The sequence below is a fragment of the Rosa rugosa genome, chromosome 5 (assembly GCF_958449725.1).
Source record: "Rosa rugosa chromosome 5, drRosRugo1.1, whole genome shotgun sequence".
Taxonomy (NCBI): domain Eukaryota; kingdom Viridiplantae; phylum Streptophyta; class Magnoliopsida; order Rosales; family Rosaceae; genus Rosa; species Rosa rugosa.
The window spans coordinates 35015687-35043037 of NC_084824.1; the positions used below are offsets into that span (position 1 = coordinate 35015687).

The following is a 27351-nucleotide window of genomic DNA, read 5'->3' on the forward strand; positions in this document are numbered from 1 at the left end:
ACACACTGGATTTTGCTCCATTAGGAACAACTAGCTATGGATATCACAAGTGGGTTCGTGATGTCCGCCAGCATCTTAAGACCCAAGGAATCCTGGGTATGATTCTTAATCCTAGCTAGGACGTGCTATCTATTGAGCAAGCTCAAGTTTTGGAAGCAAATAGAGCAGCCTTGGAGGCAAATAAGGTGAAAGTCATCATCCTAATGACTCGTCATATAGATAATTCGCTCCAGTACGAGTATCCGAAATGCTTTGGCAACGTCCATGACTCCCTACTTCCTAACCTAAAAGTGAGATGGCATAATCTCTGCTTTTATGATTTCAAGTCAGTTATTGACTACAACTTGAAAGCACTTCGCATTAAATCCTTGATGGAATTCTGTGGAAAAGATATCACAGATGCGATGTTGATTGAGAGGACTCTCTCTACCTTCCATGTCTCTGCTTTGATGGTTGATATGAACTATCGAATTGATGTTACTGTGGGATGGATCACAAGGTTTCATGAGCTCATTGGAGCCATGAATGTTGCTGAAAAGTATGACAACATCCTTGTCAAGAAATATAATTCGAGACCCGTGGGAACATAGCATATTCCGGAGCCCCTAAGAGAGGGCGCCAAGAGCGAAACCCTAAATCTAGGGACAATTATGGACGTTCTGGTCCATATTCCTACTCTATTGAGAAAGGTATCCGCCATAATAGGCGGACACGGAATCGAAGAAGTCAGCGTGGAAAGAGAGAGGGCAGCAACTCCTCTGGCCATTTTAATGGCGCCACCAATACTAAGGGCCATCCTAATGACGCTTTCAAAGTGCCTCGATCATGGGAGTCTAAGCAAAGAGATCTATGTTCTCGATGTGGAGCATCTAGTCATTGGGCACACATTTGTAGAGCTCGTGAGGATATTGCCACCGTCTACAAAGAATATTGTGAAGCAAGAGAAGCTTATTATGTGGAACACGAAGATCAAGAAGGGGATCTCGAAGTAAGGGTTGAAGACTTCAAATCTGGTTGGGATCAATAGATCGCCGATTTTGAATAAGTCTTTATTTTCCAAGAGATGTAATAGGCAATTGCCATATATTTCATAGTAAATGCCATTGGTTTAGTTTCTCTCCAAGTAGGCTCATCCAAAAGGAGTATGATGTCTAGGAAGGTTTTGAGATAAGTGGTACTTACACGAGCTTTGCTCCACCGACATATAGACTCACCTGGTCATATTTATTTTGGAGTTACCAAAAGAAGTCAAACGACTACCATTGTTTTGCATTAGCTAGTAGTTGGATTAGATTCTCTTAAAGATTAAGAAACAATGATGTACTCCATTGGCTTATGAATAAAATTTTGAGTTCTTTTCATTATGACTCCATTTTAATTCTGAGCATATTCCTCTGTGGCCACGATGGCTGGGCCATAGGGATTAGTTCAAGGATATGGAATAGCCCAAATTCCCTTGCCAAATGGCACCTTGATCACAGAAACTCTCTACGCTCCTGGGGCGAATCGAACCCTATTCAGCTATTCGAGCCAACAGATTCCATGCAAAAATGTATGTACAAAACAAAAATGAGTTCCTTTGCAATACCTCTAATTATTACGAATAAAGGCGCATCTTAGAGAAACTTATGTGTCTCACTATTTGAGTTATTAAATCCAATAAAGTTATGAGAGAAGATCTTTTAGATTTAGACACATATTGGCTTTGTCATGATAGGATAGGTCATCCTAGTCATGATATGATGTTCCGTCTACTAAAGACTTCACACAAACATCCATTCTTTCGAGCGAAACGGAGCATGAATCAAAGGTTGATTCTTGGACTAAGTGTGACCGCCGTCACTACCTCTAGCGCCGTCGCCATCCACCACCAACCTAGGGCTAGCGCAGTCTATATCCATGACGCCATGGATGGCGTCCATCATGGTGATGATGCCCCAGGTGATGATGTAATCACCAACTTTGCTTCCAGTAGTTTTACAGACGTTCGGGCCCAACCAAAATCCTCATTGGTTGCTTCTAAGGCCCTTCGCTCTTTCTACAAAGCCTTTTCCTTAGGGAATGACTGAGATTGTCCTATTCAAAGGATACGAGAATACTCATTCTGTTCTTACATAGAATCCGAAGGGATTCAGTGGACCGATTCAATTAACTTGTGGATGTTTAAATATTTCATGATGTTGGTTGACACGTAAACACGCTGGTCACGTGTTGTGCCATTGTCCACTTGTAATGCTGCTTACGCTACACTCCTAGCACAGATCATATGGCGACGGGCTCACTCCCCAGATCATCTCATTCAATCAATTGGACTTGACAATGCTAGAGAGTTTACATCGAAGACTTTTGATGATCATTGGATATCACTGAGACTGATGTTGGACATCATATTCCTATGTACACACCCAAATGGTCTCGCGGAAACGACTATGATGGTAGCTCATACATTGGTAATGCGCACCAATCTCCCTATATTTGCTTGGGGTGATGCAATATCGTATGCAGCTATGCTAATTCGTCTACGACCCACAGCCACTCAATCTATTTCTGTGTTACAGCTAGTGACTGGGTATAAGTATCTCATACTTACGGATAATGTGTGAGCCATTTATGTGCCTATTGCGCCGCCATAGCGCACTACGATGGGTCCTCATTGACGAATGGGTAAATACTTTAGATATGAGACTCCAACAATCGTCTGCCACTTAATACCCTTGCTAAGCTATCTCTTTACCGCTAGATTTGTGGATTGTTACTTTGATAAGACAGTCTTCCCATCGTTAGGGGGAGATAAGAACACAGATGTTTAGCAAGAATGACAGGAATTGTCGTGGTCTATCCCCACTATGTCTCATATCAATCCCCGTTAAAGTAACGAGATCACACATATCTGCTGCAAACATGCCTGCAAGGATGGACGTCCCTACGAGTGGGCGTAACGCCACCCTACACGGAGGTAGGCATGGCACCAACGCCATAAAGAGTGGCACTCTGGCGTTATAAGCCATGGCCCCAGCTAGGATGTGTGGGAGGCCAGTGGGTTCGAAGGGTACTTTGGCACAATCTAATCCTTTGATCATTGACACTTAAAATCCGTCTCAAGAGAATGTTCCGGATTATGGTTATCGTTGGGGGACGCCTCAATGTCAGAACCTATTCCTGATAATATAGAGCTCTCTGAAAATTACACTAGTGTACATGAGACATGGGATAAAAGCTCCATCATGATTGATGATCTATTCGTGCATTTTATTGCACATGAGTTTGTTTAGTCCGATGATATCGAACCACGCTCCTTTGATGAATGAATGTCAACGTAGAGAAAATTGGCCTAAATGGAAAGATGCGATCCAGGTTAAGCTTGATTTCTAACGAAGAGGAAGGTTTTTTGAGCTAGTGATGCCGACACCTCCTAACATAAAACCTATTGACTAATGAGTCTTCATAAGAAAGCGTGATGAGAAAAAGATATGGTAATCTCACCTTATGGCGTAAGGTTTCTCACAAAATGCTCTAGAATCGACTACGATGAGACATATTCTCTTGTAATGGATGTTATTGCACTCCACTACCTTGTCAGTTTGGTAGTTTCTGAATAACTGAACATGCAGCATACGAATGTGGTCACTACGTATCTCTATGAGGATCTAGAATGGAATATACATGAAGGTTCTTGGTGAACTTCATTTACCTAAGTCAAGTGGCTCTAGACCACTGAGCCCGTTTGCAAAGAGGTTGAAACGCTCACTAAGTGACTACATGATTGGGAAGGGATATGTAAATGCCCGCACGTTTTCATAACAAGTTCCAGATTCTATCGCAGTATATGTTGGTGACATGATCTTCATTGGAAGCCCTTAAAGAGTTAAGGGAAACTGCTGAACACTTGAAATCCGAGTTTGAGATGAAAGATCTTGGGAGAACACGATTTTATCTCGGTTTGGAACTTGAGCACCGTGTTTATGGATGCTTAGGCATTTTGACAAGGTCAAGCCTTCAAGTACGCCCATGATCGTCGGTAGTCTTGATCCTAAAAATGATCCTCTTCATTCGAAGGATGATGACGAAGATGTGCTAGAGGCAGAAGTGCCCTACTTAAGTACAATAGGCTCATTATTATACTTAGCTCAATGCACAAGACTGGACATCTCATTTGCAATGAACTTGTTAGCTAGATATAGCTCTACGCCAACACGACGCCATTAAACTGGTGTAAAAGATATCTTTCCATACTTGAGATGTACGATTGATATGAGCTTGTTCCATCCATACAGAGAGAAGATGGATTCGAACCCATCACACACCAGGAACACCACCAACACTAGCCTGTGTCCTTTATCCCTATCCCAAAACAACATTAGTGTTTTGGAAGATTTTGCTGATGCTGAGTATCTCTCTGACCCACAAAGGTCATTCCCAAACTAGTTATGTATTCACTATGGGTAAGACCACGATACCTTGGAGGTCTACAGAACAGACCCTAGTTGCTTCTTCAAACCATGCACAGATTATTGCTCTTCACAAAGCGGTTCGTGAATGTATATGGATTGGATCCATAGGTACGCATGTTCGAAGCAATTGTGGTTTGAAGTCTAACACAAATGATCCTACAAGCATTTATGAGAATAATGCTGCTTGTATTGAACGAATGAAGTAAGGTTACATCAAAAGCGACAACACCAAGCGTAATCAGCAACAACAGACTCTCCTCAAGATCAGAGTGAACTAGATTCGATCTGAGAACAGTGTGGCAAGCTTGTTTACTAAGTCATTGCCCAATTCCACTTTCGAGAAACATGTTGGTAGCATCGTTTACGGAAGTTATCCGAACTCTCATGACCGTAGTCATCAGGGGGGAGATGCAGACATCAGGGGGAGATGTCTACATGTATGGTCTCGAAATATGAAGGGTGTGTTGTACTATTTTTCTCATTTGACCGAGGTTATTTTTGTCCCACTGGATTTTTGTTACTTGACAAGGTTTTTGACGAGGCGACGAGAGGAGCACCGCATTTGGGCGACACAAGGGGGAGTGTTTAAGGACACCTAGATTGTGTGTCTGGCCCAAAATCTAGTTACTTATCTGAGTTGTAATATGGTTAGTCTTACATATATTCTCGAAGATATTTTCGAAGATATCTAAATCATTATACGATTATGTTTCCTTGTAAGACTCTGATTCTATGTTTGTAATCCTCTATATGTAAAAGGTCCTCTATTATCAATAAAAGCACAATTCATTCTCTCTTAATTCTCTGTATTATTCTCTCTGGATCTCTTTTCCTAAAACAAAAACTTATATATTATTGTGGGACCCATTATTAATCTAACAAGAGAAATAAATGATCATGCTAAAGTTGGGTGTCAAATTTGATATGAAGACTTCAATTTGTTATTGTGCATCGCCATATCAACTTTGACAAATGGGATGGAATTATGATCAGCCAAATACATGTCCACCAGGCAAGTAATAACTCTAGTGGAGTTGCTCTTAACAGTTTGGAGGTGGAGTTCATTCTCCATGTTCTTGAACAAAAATAAGGAGGTATTGCGCGTACACTGATATTGATGAATAGTTAATACCAAGTTAACCACCTTGCTTGAGGTAAAGATGATCATGATGACATAATAGACAACTCATTAATCATTTTTTTCCCTTCCTGGTAAATTCTGAGATATTGTCAATACTGGCTTTGGTACAGTTTTCAACCATGGTTGGAATACATCAACCACTTTCCCTCTCTCTCTGGTTGGATATTAGCTGTCAAATAAACCTCAAAATATAAAACAACAAAAAAGAATTAACTTTTTTGATTTTATTTCGAAAAACGTTTTCTTTCGACTTTATAAAAACACTTTGAAAGGTATAGTTTTTCCTTCTCTCTCCCGTCTTCCCCCCCCCCTCCTCCCAGCTTTCATTTCAGACTCTCTCCCAAACTTCCGTCCTTCCTTCGGCTCCGATCTCTCTCTCTCTCTCTGTCTCTCTCTCTTAATGTTCATTCAATTTAAGTCCTGCAAGTGAAATCCCATGTTTCTTTGTAATTCACTGATTGAGAGAAGTTTCCGGTACGAATAGTTTGACTTTTGTGTAAAGTTTCACACTTTATAAAGTAAAATCCAAGAGTGTGAGCCATAAAGTTTCACTCTTTAAGGAGAAGAGAAGACACTGAAATAGCTACAGAAGGAAGGAGTACCTTTTGGATGTGGGTTTTCAGGGACTCTCTCTGCCTTATGCTTTAAACCCAATATGATTGCTAGCTCTCTCTGCAATGCAACCTCCAGGTTCTCGGTGAGTTTCACACAACTTTCTTTTCAACTTGTTCATTTTTTTGAGAAAAAAGAAAACAGACGCTACTTGTTTAGCATACAAATTGTTGTAATTGTCTGTATCAAATAAATTCTGCAAATAATGAAGAAGCTTCTTTGTGATGTACTGGATCAATGAGCTTGGTTTTGTTGCGTTATTGTTATTCTAAAATTTCATCTTGCTTTTTCTGCAATATGTGTGTATTTGGTATTAGTAGAGATACTCTTTGATATTAAATAGGTAGGAAGATTGTGTACGCCAATTAAAACTATGTTCATCGTTCAATTCATGCACAGTATATAAGTCTGTTGTCTGGACCCACACCAAAAATATCATTTGATTGTTTCAGTTTGTTTTCAATAATCCAAATCCACTCACAGGAGCTAATCTATGATTCTGATCTTGTGTTTTTTTTTTTTTTTTTTGGTATTATATACTAAAACCCCATTCAATTTAGCGTTTGGTTGGTTAATGTCTGTGGATTAATGAAATCATGGATCTTTGGTCCATTGTAAAAGACTTTGAGTTTTCAAATATAAAATACCCTGCATTATTCTTCACCTAAAAAAGCATGGTATTAGTTTATTATGAGTAGGTGACTGTGTTTTTCATTCTACGATAGAGCTGTTGTCTGTTTGTTAGTCTACTAGTTTTTAATTGGTGATTTCAATTTTTTTTAATATGCTAGCTTCAATGGTCTATGTATTTTATATTACATCCCGAGTATGGAATAGAGGGTAAACCTCTGACCAAAATAGTGAATGTCTTGTTTATAATATAAACATTAATAATGGAGTGATAGCTTGCATGCCGTCGTCGTGTATAGTTTGTATAAAACTTAGCTATCTTTGGGGGAAGATTTAATTTGATTAATTTAAAGAAGACAGAGAATGACATTAAGCTTGTTAATAGACTAATTACGGTATTCCTGGATTCTTCGTTTATCAAGATCAAACTTATCAGAGGGTCGACTGTTATCTTCTATTCCTCTAGGCAATGCCACACGGGTGCCTTCCTGCAGGTTGTACCCATGTGCGAGACGATTTTCTTGTGTTATGTACGACTTTTATTGAACCTTTTGCATTAATAAGCCACATTGGAAGTGAAGGATGAACCGTCATGCACAACACCCTCATGCATATCCTTCCTAACAAACTGAAAGATGTGTTCCTTCACCATTATGCACAACACCCTCATGCATATCCTTCCTAACAAACTGAAAGATGTGTTCTAAATGTGAAACGTTATGATAAAAATGTTAGATAGTTATGTATACCCAAATTACAGATTGCTTGCTACACTCTTTAGTATTTTACTGGCATTAGAAGGACCTTGATGACTTGTTTTCTTCTGGAGACTGTCATGTTGTATTGGAACTGGGAAAAGTGTCAGGTTAACAATGATTGTTTGGATGTGAGCTTTTGTTTATACTATTCTACTCTTAGGCATAGTGATTTATCTTTCTGCTGTTAAACTAGGGAGAAGAAGGGATTGATGTAAGAAAGATGACAGAACACAAAAGAAGCCCCTGCTCTGTTGACCAAAGCAGTGTTACTGCTCTTGCATCTAAGCGACATAAGACTGATTTATCCATGTCAACAAAGGTTTATTTTCCTTCCTTTCCCTCCTTTTAATCTCTGTTCTTGAGTTGTGGACCTTGTAAATTTATTTGATATCTGTGTTTTTATGTCTAGAAAAAAAAATTGTTGTAGAAATTTATTGATGTGCAAAACTTTCGTTACTCTTTTGCAACTTTTTTCTTGTTCCTTTTTTTCTCTGTGTAATGGGTGTTTGGGAGCCATTCTGGCTTCAGACAGCCACCAGTTTAAGCTTTTGAAGTTCAAGGTTTCACCTTGAGGCATCAGAATTGTCTTTAATATGTCAAATACAGTTTCAATTACTACATTTGATTTTGGTTTAGATCCATGCTAAGTTGCTTATCATTGCTGCTGTTGATTAGAAACTGCTCTACTTTTTATGTAATTTCTTAGATGCTTCAGACGTTATTTTTGAAACTGCAATAGTAGAGAACAGGGGACAACCTTTAGCAACCAATGTAGTGAGTTATTTTGAAAAGAATATCTCAAGGCAATTTCCCCAATGTTAATACTTTGATGTAGATCAATGGGGCGGAAAGAAAAAGAACTTGAAATGTCACTTCTTTTTCTTTTAAATATTACATTCTACCTACGTTTCAGCACTTATCCCCACGCTACTTGTCTTTTGATGCTTTTTCTTTTTGTTCTGCTTTTAGGAGAGAAAAGAGAAGTTTGGTGAACGAATTGTGGCTCTACAACAGCTTGTTTCTCCATATGGAAAGGTACATAGAATAAATGAATCATTCACTTTAGTGCATGAAACTGTTGAAGCATAATTCAGAATTGTGGCATCACGGCATTAATCGTTTCCTATCAACTCATCTCTTGGAATTAATATTTTACATTTCTTGGGTCCATGAGATTTCCGGTATAACTACAAAAGTACAAAGTGATACAGAATGTTCATGCTATATTTCTTCTCATTTAGTTTCCAATACTAAAATGTTATTTTTATATATCTGTGCCTAAACTCCAAAGTTGCCTTCATTTTATTGCAGACAGATACAGCTTCTGTCTTACTGGAGGCAATGGATTATATACGCTTCCTTCATGAACAAGTCAAGGTTAGTTAGCCTCAGTTCCTAACTTCCTAACTGGTATAAACTTGTGTAAACACGCGCCGTATTATGAGATTGTTTATGTCAACTTTTGATGGTATTAAAATCAACCTTATATCCTTTTCTTTGTCCAAAGAAAAATGTAAATGATTTCACCTACAAATTTCAGATTTGAGCAGTTAGGTCAATTGGATTTTGCCTTAGTTTCTAATGCATAATGCCATTTCATGAGTCTAAAATTTGCAGGATTGATTGCTGCTATAGGACAATCTTGCTTCATATCTGCCAGAAATCACAAGGAATGATTTTTACACGTCTTCACTTGTTGTGCTATTTCCGCACAATGTGAACATAGATAAATACATAACTCCATATGGTTGATTACACGGTAAAAACAATCATGTAAGATTGGCTGAGACATGTCCTTTTTATATAGACGGCTTGATTCATAAGTCAAAGTAAAAACAATCAAGATGAGAGTAACTTCAATTTTGTGTTATTTTCAGTGTTTGGGTCTGTAACTATATGTAGTGATAGGGTTTGCATTTTAAAATTAGTGATTATTTTACTTTGCGAAGCGTGTCTTCAGTACCTACTGTGTGAATGGTAAGAGATTTGACTTTCTTCTTAATGGATATAGGTGTTGAGCGCTCCATACCTCCAAAGCACGCCAACAGCTAAGATGCAGGTGAGCTTGAGTGGGACATTATAGCAAGAATTGCCAATTATATTTTGAAATTTTCTTTGGGTTATATAACATTAATTGAATGTCATATGCTGTGATTAGGAGACTTCCTAATCATCAGTGATGGTATTGGACTAAAATCAAAGTGGTGTGAAGCTCATGGATCAAACATGCTGCTCTTTTCTTCACACTTTTTGTGTTTACTTTATGGTCAGTACCTAATAGGTTTAATTTTGATTTTCATTTATCAGGAATTACATCCATACAGCTTGAGAAGCAGAGGTCTTTGCCTTGTTCCGGTCGATTGCACAGTTGGAGTTGCTCAAAGTAATGGTGCAGATATCTGGGCTCCCATTAAGACTACTTCCCCCAAATTTGAGAATGTGACCTCAAATTTCCATTGATAGATAATGTCGAGCTCAACCATTCAAAAATCAAAAGGATATTGAAGAAGCTGAACTGAGGCAGTGTAAAGGGTAACCAATCGTTTCTAAAGGACAACTAATTTCCTGAGACAGATGAGGATTCATAACTGAAATTTTTAGCATGACGCCCTTCAAATGTAGTCATGCGGGAACTTCATCTAATGCTTTCCCCAACCATTCTAGTTTTATGATTGGTCGTAGGATGAGCTTCTAGTACTCCTAGGTCTACAAAATGTATATTTATAAACCTTGGGTTATTATAAACGTATTTTTTATTTGGGGTAAATTCCTTTTATGGTACATGAGGTATGACTAATTGGACAATTTGGTACCTATTAATTTGATACTTGAACTTGGGGTCTGTTTGACCTTTTAGTATTTCTGTTAATTTTTCAGTTAAATAAAAGAACAAAATTGACATTAAGAATCTATTAATAAAAATGAAATAAAAAACATGAGTTTTGTGGGTTGATGACCATCAGCTAGGCCTCATCAAAAAGTCCGTGGATCAAGTGGGTCGATGGAGGTCCGCCGGCCCGGAGGGCCAAAAGCCTGGCCCGACCAGTCAAAAAGCCCGCCATAGGCCCGGCCCGGTGGGTAGAGGGTCGGGCTTGGTTTAGGGGTTTGAAACCCAGCCCGCCAAAAGCCTGTTAGGCCCGGCCCGGCCCGTAAAAGCCCGTTAGGTCAGGCCCGTAAAAGCCCGCAAACAAAAAATATTATATAAATAACACAGAAACTGTTGTGTAGAACACCTGACTTCGCTGAATTACTGGGAACTGCTCGGATGGAATTAGGAGCTGTACTCTATATGTACGGATAGCCCCATGTGTCTAGTTTCTGAAGAATTTTACGGTTTGCGATTCTGACTTTTCTAGGAGTTATGGCAATTTAAGTGAAGACAGTTCAGCTTGAATGAGAATCTGCAACACAGAAACTGTTGTGTAGAATACCTAACTTCGCTGAATTACTGGGAACTGCTAGGATGGAATTAAGAGCTGTACCCTATATGCACGGAAAGCCCCATGTGTCTAGTTTCTGAAGAATTTTACGGTTTGCGATTCCGACTTTTCTAGAAAGAGTTATGGTAATTTAAGTGAAGGCAGTTCTGCTTGGACGGGAATCTGCAACATCTTTTACAAGTTCATGTCTAGAACCGAACTTCGCTGAATTACTGGCAACTGTTTGGATAGAATTAGGAGCTGTACCCTATATTCATGGAAAGCCCCATGTGTCTAGTTTCTGAAGAATCTTACGGTTTGCGATTCCGACTTTTCTAGAAAGAGTTATGGCAATTTAAGTGAAGACAGTTCAGCTTGGACGGGAATCTGCAACATCTTTTACAAGTTTATGTCTAGAAGGCCCAACACATATATTTGGAAATCTTCAGTGTGCCACATCATCATTATATGTGTGTGTGTGTCTCTTTGTGTGAGTGTGAATTTGTTGTAATTTGGCTTATGGTGAAATTGGACGTTCTCATACTTCTATATAGAATATGTGCATATATATTTTACATGTCATGACTACGGTTCACCAATTCGATCGGATTCGAAAATATGGTGAAATTAGCTAAATTTTTTACCACACTGATAATTTATTATAATAATCTCATCTAACGGTCGGTTTTTCTATTTTATTTGAATTGATAGAGGTTGCCGGCCATTTGGAGTGTATGATATATAAATATAGGTTTATAAGAGTAACTAAGTTTGACCTAGCTGATCGAATTCAAAACGAGAACCAAATTGGCTGGATTTTCTACAACCACCATAAAACATTACAATCTCTCCATTGAGCGGTTGGTTTCTCCAAATTCATTTTCCACTTTGCTTTAGAATGAACCTCAACAATTTAAATGTAATGTATAAGTTATACAACTTTAGGAGGAAAATTGGTATAGACCAACGTATTTGTAATTAAAATTGAAATTTTTATCTTATGTCCACGCACATCCATTAATGAAATATTTACAAATGTGATGTAAAAAAATAAGCACGTTTCGCGGTCATCACGCCATCGGTTAACCAAGAAAACATACAAATGACTACGGTTGACCAATCCGATCGCCTTCAAAACTATGGTGAAATTGACTAAATTTTTAACCACACGCATAATTTATTGTAATAATCACATCCAACGGTCAGTTTTCCCATTTTCTTTGAATTGATAGAGGTTGCTCTTTGGAATGTATGATATATAAATATAGATTTATAAAAAAAATTAGTGTCTTTAAATATTTATTATAAGTAAAGCCCACAAGGCCCGTCCCGAAAAAGCCCGTAAGGCCCTTCCCGAAAAAGCCCGCAAGGCCCTCTTTAAATTGACGGGCTTGGATCATTCGATTTACAATAAAGCCCGGCCCAGCTTAGCCCGCCATTATTTAAAAATATAGTAAGGCCCGGCCTGACCCAAATCCGCTATGAATGGGCCGAGCCGAGCCCGCCCCCGCCCGTTGACGAGGCCTACCATCAGCCCTTGTCTTCATCATTTTTTGAGTCCTGGAAGCAAATGAACATGTTAATACTTTTAGGTTATGTTGAAGATGACATAATTGAATTTTATGTTTAAAAAATTTAGTCGTAGTGACGAGACTAATTTATGTGGATTAGACATAGCTCGGTGAAGTAGTCTCATGGGTGTTCAAATAATGATGACTAGAATTCTTAAACATAAAAGTTGATTATTTCATATTTAACATAATCCAAAGGCCTTACCTATAAAATAACGAAGAACAACCATCAACCCAACAAACTCATGTTTTTTATTTTGTCTTTATACATGTATTTTAAATATCAATTTTATCCTTACAATTAACTGATAGGAGCACAAAGTGTGATGTTTTAATATGTATTTTCCCTCATTTGGCTAAGTTATTCTCTCTTAAAATTACTAACTCTAACATAGTTTTTGGTTTTAGGTACTTTGAGGTCAAAAATGGAGAAAAGGGGCGAAAAAGAGCATAAATGAGCGTAAATGAAGGATGAGTCATTTTAGAATCTTTCCTATTTCATTTTAGGAAATATTTCCTATTTTGTTTTAGGGAAACTTTCTTCATTTGGACTTTCCTATTTCTGATTTTCTTGTTTTAAAGAGAGAATTTAGGAGTCCATCACTTTAAGAACTCTTGACTGATGAAATCAAGGAAAACTTAAAAGAGAAGAAGACTTACATAAATAAGGAAGAATTCAAGGAGATAAAAGGGAGTGTTTATAGTTAATATTTATTCCTAATTATCTTATTTTCTATTGATTATAGACACTAATTAATTTCTGATTTTTCTTGATTATAGGAATTCGTTGTGTGCACAATTCTTGGAAGAAGAAATTAGTGCAATTCAAAGGAGAGGAATAAGGGATGTATCTGGTCACTATTCAAGGGAAAGAGAAGGAGCATTGCATGATTAACTCTAGAGATATCCAAGGAATATAGTAAGGGAAAAAGAGATATAAAAATTCAAGACTCTGTCATGAGAAAATCAAGGAAATTTGGAGGAGAAATCACCTCTAGATGAATGACCATGATTGCATCACAAGAGAGGAGGATTCCACTATAAATAACAGCAATTCTTGAAGCCAAAACCATCACTTCTTCACGCAAAATTCAGTTCATTAGCCAAGCTCTCTTCTCTCCAAAACCCTCTCCAAAATTCAGGAAAAGCCTCTTGTCGTGAAGAGCTTTAGGACTTCTCCAAGGCTGTTCGTGTTCTTGAAGGCCTAGCCCTGTGTTCTCTTGACGTTCTCCAAGCTTCCTTGAAGATCAAAAAGTGTAATCCATGACCCTTATTTCTGTTTTCGTACTCTTTAGTATTGAATTTCAGATTTTGATTATGAACTTTGTTATTGGAGTTGGATTTTTGTTAAGAACGAGTTTATGTTAGTAATTTTCAGATTCATTTCTTTATGTTTTTGAGTTGTTTATGATGTCTCTACAATCTGATTTCGTGCCATCCTTTTATATCTTTAAGCATATGATTTTGGTTGAATAATGATGTTAATCTGCAGGTTAATAAAGCCAAATTTGTGTTCTAATTCACCTAATCGTTTTAGGGCAGAAATTAAAGTGGTAAAGGCCATGTACAATGGTCGAGATTATATTATTTAATGTTGACGGATGCTCTTCAGTATTAACGTAATGTTTTATATGAAATATTTTAAGTTATGGACTTTTCCTAACTTAATTAGGAGTTTAAAAAGAAGAGTTAAAGTGGTACTCGATCTCTTCAGACTTGTACTTCGAATTCATTTTTGATATTTAGTGTTGGCTTGAATTTAGGTTGTATAGATTGAAACAACTAGTTGCATGTTGATATGGTTTGAAAATTCTGATTTGAGTGTGAAGAAGTCGATCACATGTATATAATTATCTCTTTGTTTTATTTCGTAGGAACTTCTGAATCCCCCTTTTTGTCTCTTGTGTAAATTTGTAGATAAATACTTGGTAATACTTGTTTTAATAAGTACTAATTTAAATTGACCCATCTTTGCAGGAGTACCCTCAATCATCGGTTAGAACGATCCCTACTTGCTTATATACTAACGAATGACAACATGGTTTTAAATTGAGTGCCTATTTTGGCCCCATCATTAACTGGAAAATTAATAGAAGTACAAAAAGGTCAAACAGAGCCTAAGTTCAGGTATCAAGTTGTCTTCTTTTGAAGACTAGGTACCAAAGTGTCCAATTGGCTATACCTCAGGTACCATAGAAAAGAATTTACTTTTGCAAATACTTGTGTAACTATTCATGTGAGGTGTTGCATGATAGATGCCAATCAGGATTGATTGGTGATTGGTGATTGACAAACTTATAATTAGTGATTGATTGAATCGTAATTGTCCTATATAAACCTTATGGTAAGATGAATAGAAACACACTCTATTCTCTGCATCCAAACTCTCTCTTTGAAATTGTTTTACTTTCGTTTTACAGCACTAATAGCTCTGAGATTTGGATCAAATAGCTATGGGATTCAGATTACCTACCAGAAGAGGCAAATAGCTTTTAGATTGCAGATTGCCAACGAGAAGAGGTGAATCATCATTCAATCAACGTCACCCTATTAGCTTACAACAAAGTAGGTTTTATAAATCTTGAATCGTGTATTTACATGCTTATTAAACGATGATTGCATGTAAAAGTCCCCCATGATATTTGTTGTTTTAATGATCTGCATAGCCCTGCCGACCAAGGAATAAACTCTAATATTTTGTTCTCAAATCAAGCCCAAAAATTAGCCCAACAAGCCTTTGACATGCTTCTGTCCCCTCCAGAACTTGGACTGAGCCCGCTGACCTAGCCTAGTAGACTCCTAAGTCCTCAGTAGGCCATTAGGCAGCAAATGGAGCCCCAGCAGAGCCCAACTGACTACTAGGTTGAACATGCCCACAGATAGAGTGCATCTAAGCCGAGCCAGAAGCTCAAGCTCACATCGTGAGGCCCGCCTCCAGTGCACCATGTGTCACCTCGTTAGAGATGCCAATGCACCAGAATTTGGACCGAATTCAGTAGGCCAAGCCCTAGTCCAGTAGACTGCCTAGGCCTTATATTTTGAAGCACTTGTCCTTATGGGGGCCAAGCTGTTCAAATCCAGATCCAGAAGATTACTACACTGCCAGTATCAACACTGCTAGCTCACTATTACTTTGGAGCTATGCATGCCTAAGTTTCAGGCTTCTCCTTCTTTTCTTTGGCAGCCCAAACCAAACCCTTAATCGAGTTGGGCCTAGCCCAATTGGCTAAGTGTATCCAAGTCCAGCAGCTTGCCAGGCTGCTGCTTATTCGGTTGATCATGTCAGGCCCAATCTCTTGTTGGCCCAAGCAGAATCAAAATTAAAAACAAAATATTTCTATCTTTCTTGCCACTATTGGGATTTGAACCACGGTCTGTGTATGTGGAGAGGTGGCAAACTGACCACTCTACTGCCGTGGTAGATGTGAATATATCCACACTGTTTAATATATGATTAACTATCCGAAGCATTTATTTAAACGATTGTATGAGCTATTTTTATGATATTATTAGGCATGTTAAATTAGTAGCATACGATTAATATCATAAATTGATTTGTGAGATATTATTCCAATTTGCTTTGTTCATGATTGTTTTGCTACTTGTTTAAAATTTTTGAAATAGAATATGTGTAGAAAATGCAGGTACTATAAACCACAAGTTCATAAATGAACTAGTTGTCTATACTTAAATATCGAACCTGTAGTTTCGATAAAGCCATATCTCTACTACTATAAAACCAGGCGTGGTTTTTGGTGTCAAATGCTTCACCAATTTTTGAAGTCCCGAAAATGTCCATGCTAGAGACAAAATTGACTGAAAGAAATAACATCTATAACGGTTAATATGGTAAACTACAAAAAAGAAGAGAAAAATAAAATTTAGAAAACGATGTGAACGTGGGAGATCATAAACTCGAGTGGAGTAGGGAGATGGCTTCACGCCTTGACCCACGTTTCAATTTTAACTGCCCATTGCGGTTTCGTAAAAAAAATGAAAACCGCAATGGGCAGTTATAAAATACCCACTTCCTTACCAAAAAAAAGAAAACACTCATGGAATGTGGGCACATGTTAGGTTTTTTTTTTTAAATTTTTTTTTTTTTTTTTTTAAAGAAGTATGCCAATAGAACGATACAATGAAATACTACAATATTAAGTTAATATGTTAGTTTTGATTTATTAAAATACTACAATATCCCAATAGAACGATACAATGAACTACAAATGCAATTGATGTCCTATTCAAACAAATTATAGAAGATGTCGTTTATTGGTAAGAGACATACAAATGTCTTTAATTAAAGTATTAAACCAAATAAAACCAATTTCCAACGAGCTACAAAATCATGAACCCATTGAACATCAAAACTTTACCCAAACAAAATTCATCTGACCATATCAAATTAGTTCATACTTTCAAACGTGATGCGATCATATCAAAAATATGTGTGTAGTTAATTAAAATAAACTTTTAACCAAGATTAATTATGATCAATGAGCCCCAGAATTCTTTTCACCAAGCTCAGAGGTGGTACAGAAAGATTTTGGGGTCATCAAAATTACTCTCGGTCAAAACTTATTTCATCAAAACTTTATTTAAATTAATTGCACACATATCATTGATATAGTCACATAACGTGGATACCAATTGGAAATTTATGACTTGTGCTAGATTTAAAGGGAGGTGTGTGCAACATGATGAGACCAAAGAAAAGTTTTTTAGCAATATGTATTATTGTACATTTTGAGATATTAGAAGAAATTAAACTGTTTGACATTCATTCTTGTCAATCTTGTTTATTTTATTATTTTAAGAATTTTATTATTTAATCTAACAAAAGAAAAAAGAAGAATACAAAAAAGGACTTTAAGAGTCCGCTTAGGAGTGTGTACTTAAATCGTAATTTGGGTAATTACCCTTGCTATATATATTTTACTAATCGTAATTTGACTTGAACGGTCTGCTTCTCAAAAAAAAAAAAAAAATATTGACTACGCTCTCTCTCTCTCCCCCTTTCTTGTACCTGAAGCTTCAGTCATGGACTCACCACCTCTACAAAGACCCCCCACCCTGGTTCCAGTACCGTTCATCAGACAGAAGAATAATTCAATTCTTGTATAATGAACTTGAAGTTTCCTTCATAAATTCACCATTCATTAAGTCACAAAATGTTATAAATATTCTCTAACTAGGTTCATCCAATTAGATGCGATGTCTAGGTAAGGTTTGGGTGAGACTGTGTACTTAAGTGAGCCTCGCTCCACCTAAACCTCATCATTCTTTACCTGATCTTATTCAATTGGAGTTACCGAAAGGGCTAGTAATATCCACGATTTAATGTTGAATTTCAGCAATTGAAAGTTTATGGAAGAAATTATCTAAAGTTGACATGTTTTCTTGCCTGATGCAAGAGCTTCTTTACCTGAAGCAAATATTATTGCTCATCGCAAATGTAATCGCGAAAGGAGAAATTGGGGCCGTGGAAGGGATGAGAGATTCAATTGTCCAAGACGTGAAAAGGTAGGCCTAGAAATGGCCCATATGACTGTGAACCACGTAGCCAAGGCCCAAGGAGTTAAGGCGCATGTAATCCGGCCCCATATGACCATGGCCCACATGGTGGGAACCATGGTGCCCCTGCCCAACAAGCTCGAGTGGAAGGGCACACTGGTCCAGCCCTTCGCCACCAAAATTAGCATGATCTCTATTATTGATGTGGAAGAACTGACTACTGGTCCCGTACCTGCTGTGCGACAGCGGAAGCTGTAAATGAGTATCACGCCGGTAGCGGAACTTGAAAGACTAACTTTGTTAAAGGGTCATTTCCTATAGATACCATACTAGAGTTTATGAATTTTCAAGCAGTTACTAGATACACCAAGGATTAGAAACTCAAAGACATGGATATGATTGACCCCTTGCGCCATATCTATTACATCTTAATGAATGATGTTTCAGTCTTCGGATTTTGGTGATTTATGTTTTGGATTATTTTGGATTATGGAAATGTGGTTATGTTCGAATATATTTAATTCAATATATTTATTTATACATGTGATCCATTGAATTAAATAAATGAATAGGCATGTTCTGTGAAGAAGTTTATTGTCTAGCTAACAGTGCTACTACGCATACCATACTCCGAGATTGAAAATATTTTTCATACTTATTGCCTACTCATACCTGATGTGCTCATATTTTCCTATTTTGTTATGCCTCTTGATCTTGATATTTATGTTTAGTTCTCCTTGTTTATGGTTCATTTACTTAGTTTAGTGTGTTTATAGGTATGAAGAGCAAGGATGAGAAAAAGAAGGAAAAAGAGAAGAAAAGGATTGAAGGTGCTTTGCAATCCTAAAAATTGAAGCAGCCTCTGCAGAATGGCTAACTTTGAGGATTAAACTGTACTGATCCAGAGATAACCAGAAAACTAGCCTTATATGCACGGAAATCCCTGAATGTCTAGTTTCTGGAGAATTTTACGGTTTGTGATTTCGATATCCCTAGAGAGAGATATGGCCATTGAAGTACAGGCAGTTCAGTTGATACGCGAATCTGTGATGTGTTTCTAAGAGCTCGAGTTTTCAAGGCCTGAATGACTTAGCAAAATTCTGGGAAAATTGATATAGCATTATGGACCGTCTGAGAGCCCAACATATGTTTCCTTGGAATTTTAGAGTGCCACATCACCTTTCTTTTGTGCTAAATGATTAAGGAGTTCCAGAGGCCTAAAGCAAGAAGGAAAAGTTGCATCTTATAAAAGGAGAATGTGTCAAGATGGAGGAGGGGGATTCACCATCAGATTCTCATCAAAGAAAGCTGCTGCCATCACGTGTTCACCTTCCATCTCCATTCAACAAGTTCTTTTATGTTTTTAAGATTTTCTATTATGTTTTCTTTGAACATGAGTAGCTAAACCTCTTTTCTAGGGCTAGGATGAGGCCCTAGCATGATTGTTTACATGTTTTGATATTCAAATGATGGATTATTAGTTTCTTTTCAGATGAATTCTTAATCTCTGCTTGAATTGTTGCTTATGTTAAAGTTCTATTGATTCGCGACCTTTAGGGCTTTGTATCTAGTTATCAGAAGATGAATTTGAGGCATAGCTGCAATATAATTCATATTAGCTTCATGTGATTAAGAATTGTAAATTACATTATACTTGAGAAAGAATAATGATTTCCTTGATTTCCTTGTTTTCTAAAACGTAATGAGTCCTGCATGTTAAATTTATACCTGAGAAGGATAAACTGCATAGTTAGGATATACAACCTTTACCCGAGAGGGAGAGAATCATGCACTTAAGGAAAACTATGGTCTAGAGTACCTGAGAAGGACTTAGATACGGAATTATCATATGGAGAAACGAAAGAATCCATTGGTTGGTTCAAAACGTAGATAAGATTGCTTGTGGTTGATTCCGACACCCTAGGCTCATCATCATCACGTTCTTACTTCTAATCATTAGAAACTCTTTTCAATTTCAATTTATTTAGATTTACTTTCTAAGTTTCTGTTTTCAAGAAATTTTTCCATTATCATAATCTCTTTCAAAACTGTGAAAATCATAAGTCCTAGTTTGAGTCATTGTTTGTTTTAGTCGATTTGTGTTTCTTGTTTTGTGTATTTGTTAGTTTAGTTAACTTAATTAGGTTTTCATATTGTGAGTTGAACTAATATCCTCGTGGGAACGACAACCCCTCTTCTTCCATACACTATATTACATCCACCCTGTATACTTGCAGGAATTCCATCAAGTTTTTGGCGCCGTTGCCGGGGATAATTTAGTTTAATTCAAAATATTGGATTCCTAATTTAATTCTAGTTGTGTTATTTTGATTTGTTTTTCAAAATTTTATTTAGTTTTTGGAGTCGAAAAAAAAAAAAGAAAAAGGTTTTGATAAAATAAGTCAGACCAGCTTTTATTTCTTTTACGTTCTGGAACTGTTTTACAAAGCTGATTACGAACTGATATTTTCATATTTTTCTAGGAGTGTGATACATCACTGGAAAGCTACACGAGTCTAGTTTCCAATGCTCCAAGCAGATCATCATTCTGAGCTGCGAGCTAAGAAATATTTGAGAAATACTAAACAGTACTCAATCTGCGAGGAAATCAGAGAATTTTTTGTTTCAAGCTGCAAAGAGTAAATTTTCATGGCTTTCCCTGGGTATTATTCCGAGCAAGTATACCACTCCAACACATATTCAATGTCCGAAAATAATTCATATTCATGGGATGATCCTTCATGGCCACAACAAGAACCATCTAATAGCAATTTGGGATGGGGAGATCATTCTAACAACTCATGGTCTGAAAATCCATATTATGAAACCACACAATGGTCATATCCATCTAGCAATTTCCCATCATATTATCAAGCTCCAATTTATTAACAAGAAGATCCTACTGTTAAGGAGACGGTGGTTGAGCTATTCAAGAGATCAGAAAAATTTGATCACGAGGTTGAAAGGCTTAAACATGATCAATCAAAGCTTGAAGAAAGGCAATCCAAGCTTGCACAAGCACTATTGGAAATTGAACTTCATATATCACAGCTTGCTAATGCTTGGGAGTTAGAGGACGAAAGGCATGCTAGTGGAAGAGAAGAAAATTTTGATCGTAAGCCCGATGAGGAAGATGACTATTTTGAGCTACATATTATTGATGATCAAGCTACCATGAGCACCTATCTTCCTTCTTCTACAAAAGTTCCTATGGAGCTATGTGCTAACAAGCCAAAGAATGAAGAACCTGAATTCAGAGACGTGAGATCTCATACATTGGATGCTCTTGATGAAGTCACCACTGTGGTGGTTGATGCACCAAATTTTCAAGCATCTGCGGAGTACCAAATTTGCGAAGTTTTCCCTTCTTTACCCTCCAAGCTCATTCTTCCCATTATTCCAGCTCCAAGACTTGAGCTCATCTGTGTTTTCAAGCCTCCCTCAAATTCTAAGGATGAGTTCCTCCCACAATCACTTCAACCTCCATGGCCACCTCCTCTGCAATTGATGATGCTCTACTTAAAGTCGAATGCAAGAAATAGGGAACGGCCGCAAAAGAAAAAGATAAAAAGGAGGGAGCGTTGCAGATTTGAGAAAAGCAATTGGAGAATTGGAAATTCTCATATAAGTAGGCTGTTTGCTGCTGGGATCTCATGGAAGCTATTATTTTGGATATTTCGGGTATCTCGGATAAAGAAATCAGTTTTCACAGTGAAATTTGGGTTCTGCTAACTTGCAGCAGAAGTGTCCGTTTTTGACATGTAATATGTCGATTTTATGTGATTCGACGACAGCTACAAGACTCATTGAATTTTGGCCAAATAACTCTGTCTTCAGTGTCCGATCTGGGAGTTAAACTTCAACAACCATGGAGATTTCTACTTGGAGCATGTCTTGGCCTTTCTTCCTCTTCGTCTACATCCAGGGAGCTCTAATCTCAATCTTTGCTCTTTACTTTTCTTTACTTTTTGTGCTTCTTCCCTTACTTGTTTGATGCATTACTGCTAGCTAAAATTTTCAACATTGAGGACAATGTCTCACCTAAGTTTGGGGGGAGGAATTTAGATTCTTGTTTTTATATTTTTTTTTAACTTCACATGTGGTAGAATAGCTTAGTAGAAAATACTGGAAATAAAAAAAAAAATAATAAAAAAAAAATAGTTCTGCTTCGTTGTTAGTTTGTGTGTCTTTTGCTTTAGTTTCTTCCAACACCTAGGATGAGAACTTGTGAATTTAATCTTTTGTTAGAGCTGATGAATATGATAAGCATCAATTTAGGTCTGGACATCAATATTTTATTAATATTCTCTTATGATGATCATGCATGCTTGAAACACAACAGCCATTGTTAATATGAAAATTTGTGATCTGGAGAAGCATGTGACGGTTAGTGTAGACTTGTATAACCTATGTGAGTTTTGAGCCTATTGCCTATTCTTGAGAGTGCTTTACATAGTTCTGTCTTTCTTGTTAGATAGGTTGTACATGATCTCATTATTTTGTCCTAGAACTTGCTTCAATGACTCTCGAGACTTTATATTGATTCACATGATTTTTGGGAAGGGATTAAGGAAATTACGATCATCACCATTATGGCCAAATAGCCTCCATTCCTTATTACATTATCCCTTAGTTAGCCTTTTGAGCCAAAATAAGCCTTTTCTTTCATAAAACACATATTCCCAACCCTTCACCCTTAAACACATATCCTACCTATGTTTTGAGAAATTAATGGAGCATTACCGAGATGCATATGAGGAATTTTGAAGTAAAGAATGTGTACTAAAGAAAACAAGTTTGGGGGTTGTGATGTGTACTTGCAGGCAAAGTGGAATTTGCAGGTCATACTTCTAAATTTCAGTTAAGGATTGTCGAAGTAGTTTTGAATGCAAGGTGTGTCTGAATAGTTACAACAAGGAAAAAAAAAGAGAGAATGAAAAAAAAAAGTTTGGACACATCTTAATCTTTTCGAAGGAAGTTAAGTGCTATTGTCTAGAGCATGAACCTGCAGCAGCAGCTTGGATATGGGATGTTTCAGCGCAAAACAGAGCTAATGTAAAGAAAAGAAAAAAAAAAAAAAAAGAAGAAGAAAGGAACAATTTTGACATTACAATGGAAGAGCTCGGAAAGATGGTTGCCAAGCTTGGAATGTGAAAGCAAGAATGAAAGCTGCTTTGGGAAAGTGACAGAAAGAAAAAGAGAAAAGAATGAGGCTATGTGTTAGGAACAGAGGAGTAAGTTGACGTGAAACCAACTACCAAGAAACAAGAATTGAAACTTGGAGTTTATGGTGCAGATTTTGTCTTCATTGTTCTATGGTTAGAAAGCAGATGAAAAAGAAGAAAAAAAAAGAATTGAGAACCACAAACCGTAGAGCCATGTCTTGAAGATTTCTTGGAGTGTTATTTGGAGTATGAGAAGATTAAAGTGAAGTCAAGGCCCAACACAATGAAATTTGGCCTTCCATGTTCATTATTTGAGAAGTGAAAGTGTGACACCTATGAGGATTTGGCGATCTTGAGCATTGACTTATTTTTGCTCTATTGATTTCTTAGAACCTTTGAATTCCTTTATCTTTCGTTTCTTTTAGCCAAAACCCTTAGCTCCATTACAACTGGAACAAAGACCTTTATGATCCTAGGAAAAGTGTGAGGCAATTTGTGGAGATGAGTCAAAGAGGTGAGCCTTTGGGGCAATTCTATAATTCAGCCTTCAGGTGATAGATATTCTTGCATATGAGATCATTCTTTATTTTTATTTTCTAGAAAAAGCCTTTCCATCTTAACATTTATGTGAGCTATTTTGCTTTTATATATCCTTCGTCTCACATAAACATGAGTGAGTAGAATTACCCAGAAAATCTGAGCGCTTTATTCTGAGTGAAATCCTTGGTGAGATTTGAAGTTGAAGCTGATTTTCATGTGTCTATTTGGATTGTGGAAATTTGTATTGATTTATGGCTGTCTATACAAGCATGGTTGTTATCGGAATTTATTAGCACTTGATTGAAAGTTTTATGGACCTGTTTTGATAATTGTTATTATTTGGATGCTATAAGTTTGAGATTGATTCTCTGAGATGATTGGAAGGATTATCTACAAGGATAATGTCGCTTGCATCGAGCAGATGAAGACGAGTCCATAAAAGGAGACAACACCAAACATATTGCACCAAAGTTTTTCAATTGGTAACAACATGAGCATCAAAAGATTAAAATTAGGCAGATTCGATCTGAAGACAATCGCGCAGATCTCTTCACCAAGTCACTACCAAGGTCTACATTCTAGAAGCATGTTCAAGGTATTGGTTTATATATATAATCTGAATTACCTAACATGTAATTTTTAGGGGAGTCAAAATCTGGGGGAGTATCTTGAAGTATACCCATTTGACTATTGTGTACTCTTTTTGTCCTTTGTGTAGGGTTATTTTGTCCCACTGGGTTTTGTTACCTGGAAAGGTTTTAACGAGGCATATCTTTGACACAGTCATCCTACTTATACTGCATCTTGAAGATGTTTTAATTTGACATATACGCATTTGCTCATCTTTTCCCTTCGACCACTGGTTTTTCCCATTGGATTTACTAGGTAAGGTCTTGATGCAGCAACTCTAATGCATCCCTCTTGTAGACATACTACCTACTTATGATCTTGATGAGGAGACTTCACCTATTTCTGAATTCTGATGCAACTGCTCCACAATCACGCGTGTTGTATTCTTTTTCTCTTTTAACCAAGGTTGTTTTTTTTTCCCACATGGTTTTTATTACTTGGCAAAGTTTTTGACGAAGAAACTTAGAAACGCATAGCAGAGGCCACACTATTGACATGTAATATCCAAGGGGGAGTGTTGTAAATACTTGTGTGGCTATTCATGTAAGGTGTTGCATGATATATGCCAATCAGGATTGATTGGTGATTAACAGACTTATAATTAGTGATTGATTGAATCACAATTGTATGTAATTGATAATCATAATTGTATGTAATTGATTTGTAATCATATGAGTGATTGGTGCAACCTTAAAATATTTACCTTTTTGTATACATGAGGTAGTCCTATATAAACTTCATGGTGAGATGAATAGAAATGCACTCCATTCTCTGCATCCAAACTCAATCTTTGAAATTGTTTTAGTTTCAGGTCCCTTTATTTTCATTTTACAACATTTACCTAAATCCCGTACATAAAACTTGAGCCCCGTATAATTTTATAATAATCCTCACAGAGCATGTCCTGAATAATAGGCGGCTCCTCTAACCATAAATCATCAACATGATCTAAGCTACCAAGGTGTGCTAATCTGTAAGCAACACCATTTGCATTGCGGTACATATGTCAAAAATAAACAAAAGAAAAGCTATTGCCATACTACTTACAATCGTCGACCATCCTACCTTTGCAAGAGTAGACATCTTCCACTATAATGATAACATAAAGTAGTGATGCGAAATCGGTTTCCACTTAATCTCAGCCCAACCTTGGTGAATAGCAATTAATAAGCCCGCATTGAGAGCCTCCACCTCCATATGTAAAGCAGATTGAACATAGATGAAAGGTCTTGCTAATCCAGCAATACACTACCCCTATCATCTCTCAGCACAATACCCACTCCTCCTAAATCATATGTTGGGCTATATGCCCGGTCAACATAATTTTCACTCTGCCTTTTGAAGGTACAGACCATGTAGCTGGCTGTCTGTCTATTGTTTTGTGGCTTACTGCCAGGTTGCAATGTTCTACATTCATGGAGCCAACATGTAGCACATTCTAACATGGAAATGGGGTTGAAGTAGCCCCTTCTCCACAACACATCATTTCAAAAGTCCAGATTACCGACAGTAAAGTTAAGAGTAACTCAATAAAAGGCCCAAATAATTCAAGGAATGCTAAGCTAACCCATTCATGCAATGAAAGACTTTGATGATCAGTTGGCTTGAAAGTGAGTTGACAAGGTTGCCACAGCAGTTCCAGACCTTTACATTCCATGCAAACGCGCCTCCCATCTTCCAATTTATTATTGCAGAAAACACACTTGAGACTACGTAGTCGTACCCTTATTGACAAGGCAACCTTCGTAGGCAAAATCCCTTTAACCAACCTCCAAGCATGCCTCTTTAATTTAGGAGGAACATTTACACTCCAAAGTTTGTTCCAAATAGTGTGAGGTCTACACCATGGTATTTGTCAATCTGGCCACGTGATACCCTCCCTTGACACTATATCTTCCCTATTTGTTAGACTGCCAAACCTATCTATCAATAGTAGAGCTCATTCCCAATGGAATAGCAGTAATCACATCAACATCCTCCTTTGAAAAGAGCTCCATTAATCCTTCTTCAAACCAATTTCTAGTCTTACCATCTATCAAATCAGACACTGTGAAGTAATCTGTACTCAGTACCATAGGCACAGGAGAGAAAGGTTTGAAAGTGTAAGGCCGAGGCAGCTAGGGGTTCGTAGAGATAGATGCCCCATCCCCCACCTGATATCTGAGTCCCTGACGAAGTAATTCCTAACCATGTATATTGCTTCTCCAAGTGTAAGAAGCTCATTTTGGAACAATAGCCTGCATGAAGTCAGTGTTGGGGAAGTAGCGAGCTTTAAGAAGCTGAGCAATAGGAGAATTTGGTCTACACAATAATCGCTAACCTTGTTTAGCCAACAGAGCCTGATTGAATATAACCATATTGCAAAATCCCAAACCACCCTCAATTTAGGCTCACATAATTTATCCCATGCTAGTTAGTGAATCTTCTTGTCAAAGATATTTTCTCCCCACCAAAACTTGGCCATTAATCGATGCATTTCGTGACATAGATGCTTTGGAATCTTGAAGCAGCTCATTGCATAATTTGGAATAGCCTGTGCAGTTGATTTAGTTAGAACTTCTTTACCAGCAGTACTAAGTAGCTTGCCCCTCCAACCTTGAGTTTTCTTTCGCAATTTCTCATTAAAGTAATGTTACGTCCCATAACTCAACTTACCGATTTACTAGTCATTCGGACGGCAAACGACAATTACTCTCACTTTTAACTTTGTTTCAGTACTTTTAGAGGCTCCAAAAAATTGACTTTTTGATTCGTTCGTCATTTGAGAAAATTTTCTTCACAAAAGTTGTAGAGGACATTAAACCGAGTTAGTGGACATGTGGTAGGCTTAAATCGGAGTTCATATGAAGAATTTATGGTCAAAAATGTTAAGGGAAGGTTTCTATAAAGAGAAATTACTTTGACTTACCCTATAATTCCA

The 27351-nt window shown here is 37.3% G+C and overlaps 1 protein-coding gene across 2 annotated transcripts; it reads left to right on the forward strand.

Moving 5' to 3' along the window:
- Positions 1 to 5893: 5893 nt before the first annotated feature.
- On the forward strand, positions 5894 to 10373 carry LOC133710718 (transcription factor bHLH153). 2 transcript variants are annotated; one of them, XM_062136853.1, is made up of 6 exons: positions 5898 to 6289; positions 7786 to 7911; positions 8562 to 8627; positions 8904 to 8969; positions 9604 to 9651; positions 9900 to 10373. In XM_062136853.1, the coding sequence occupies exons 1-6, from the start codon at positions 6248 to 6250 to the stop codon at positions 10050 to 10052; spliced, it is 501 nt and encodes a 166-aa protein (XP_061992837.1). In that variant the 5' UTR covers positions 5898 to 6247; the 3' UTR covers positions 10053 to 10373. The 2 variants fall into 2 exon arrangements, with proteins under 2 accessions (XP_061992838.1, XP_061992837.1); XM_062136854.1 differs by lacking the exon at positions 9604 to 9651 and having other exon boundaries at positions 5894 to 6289.
- The last annotated feature ends 16978 nt before the right edge of the window (positions 10374 to 27351 follow it).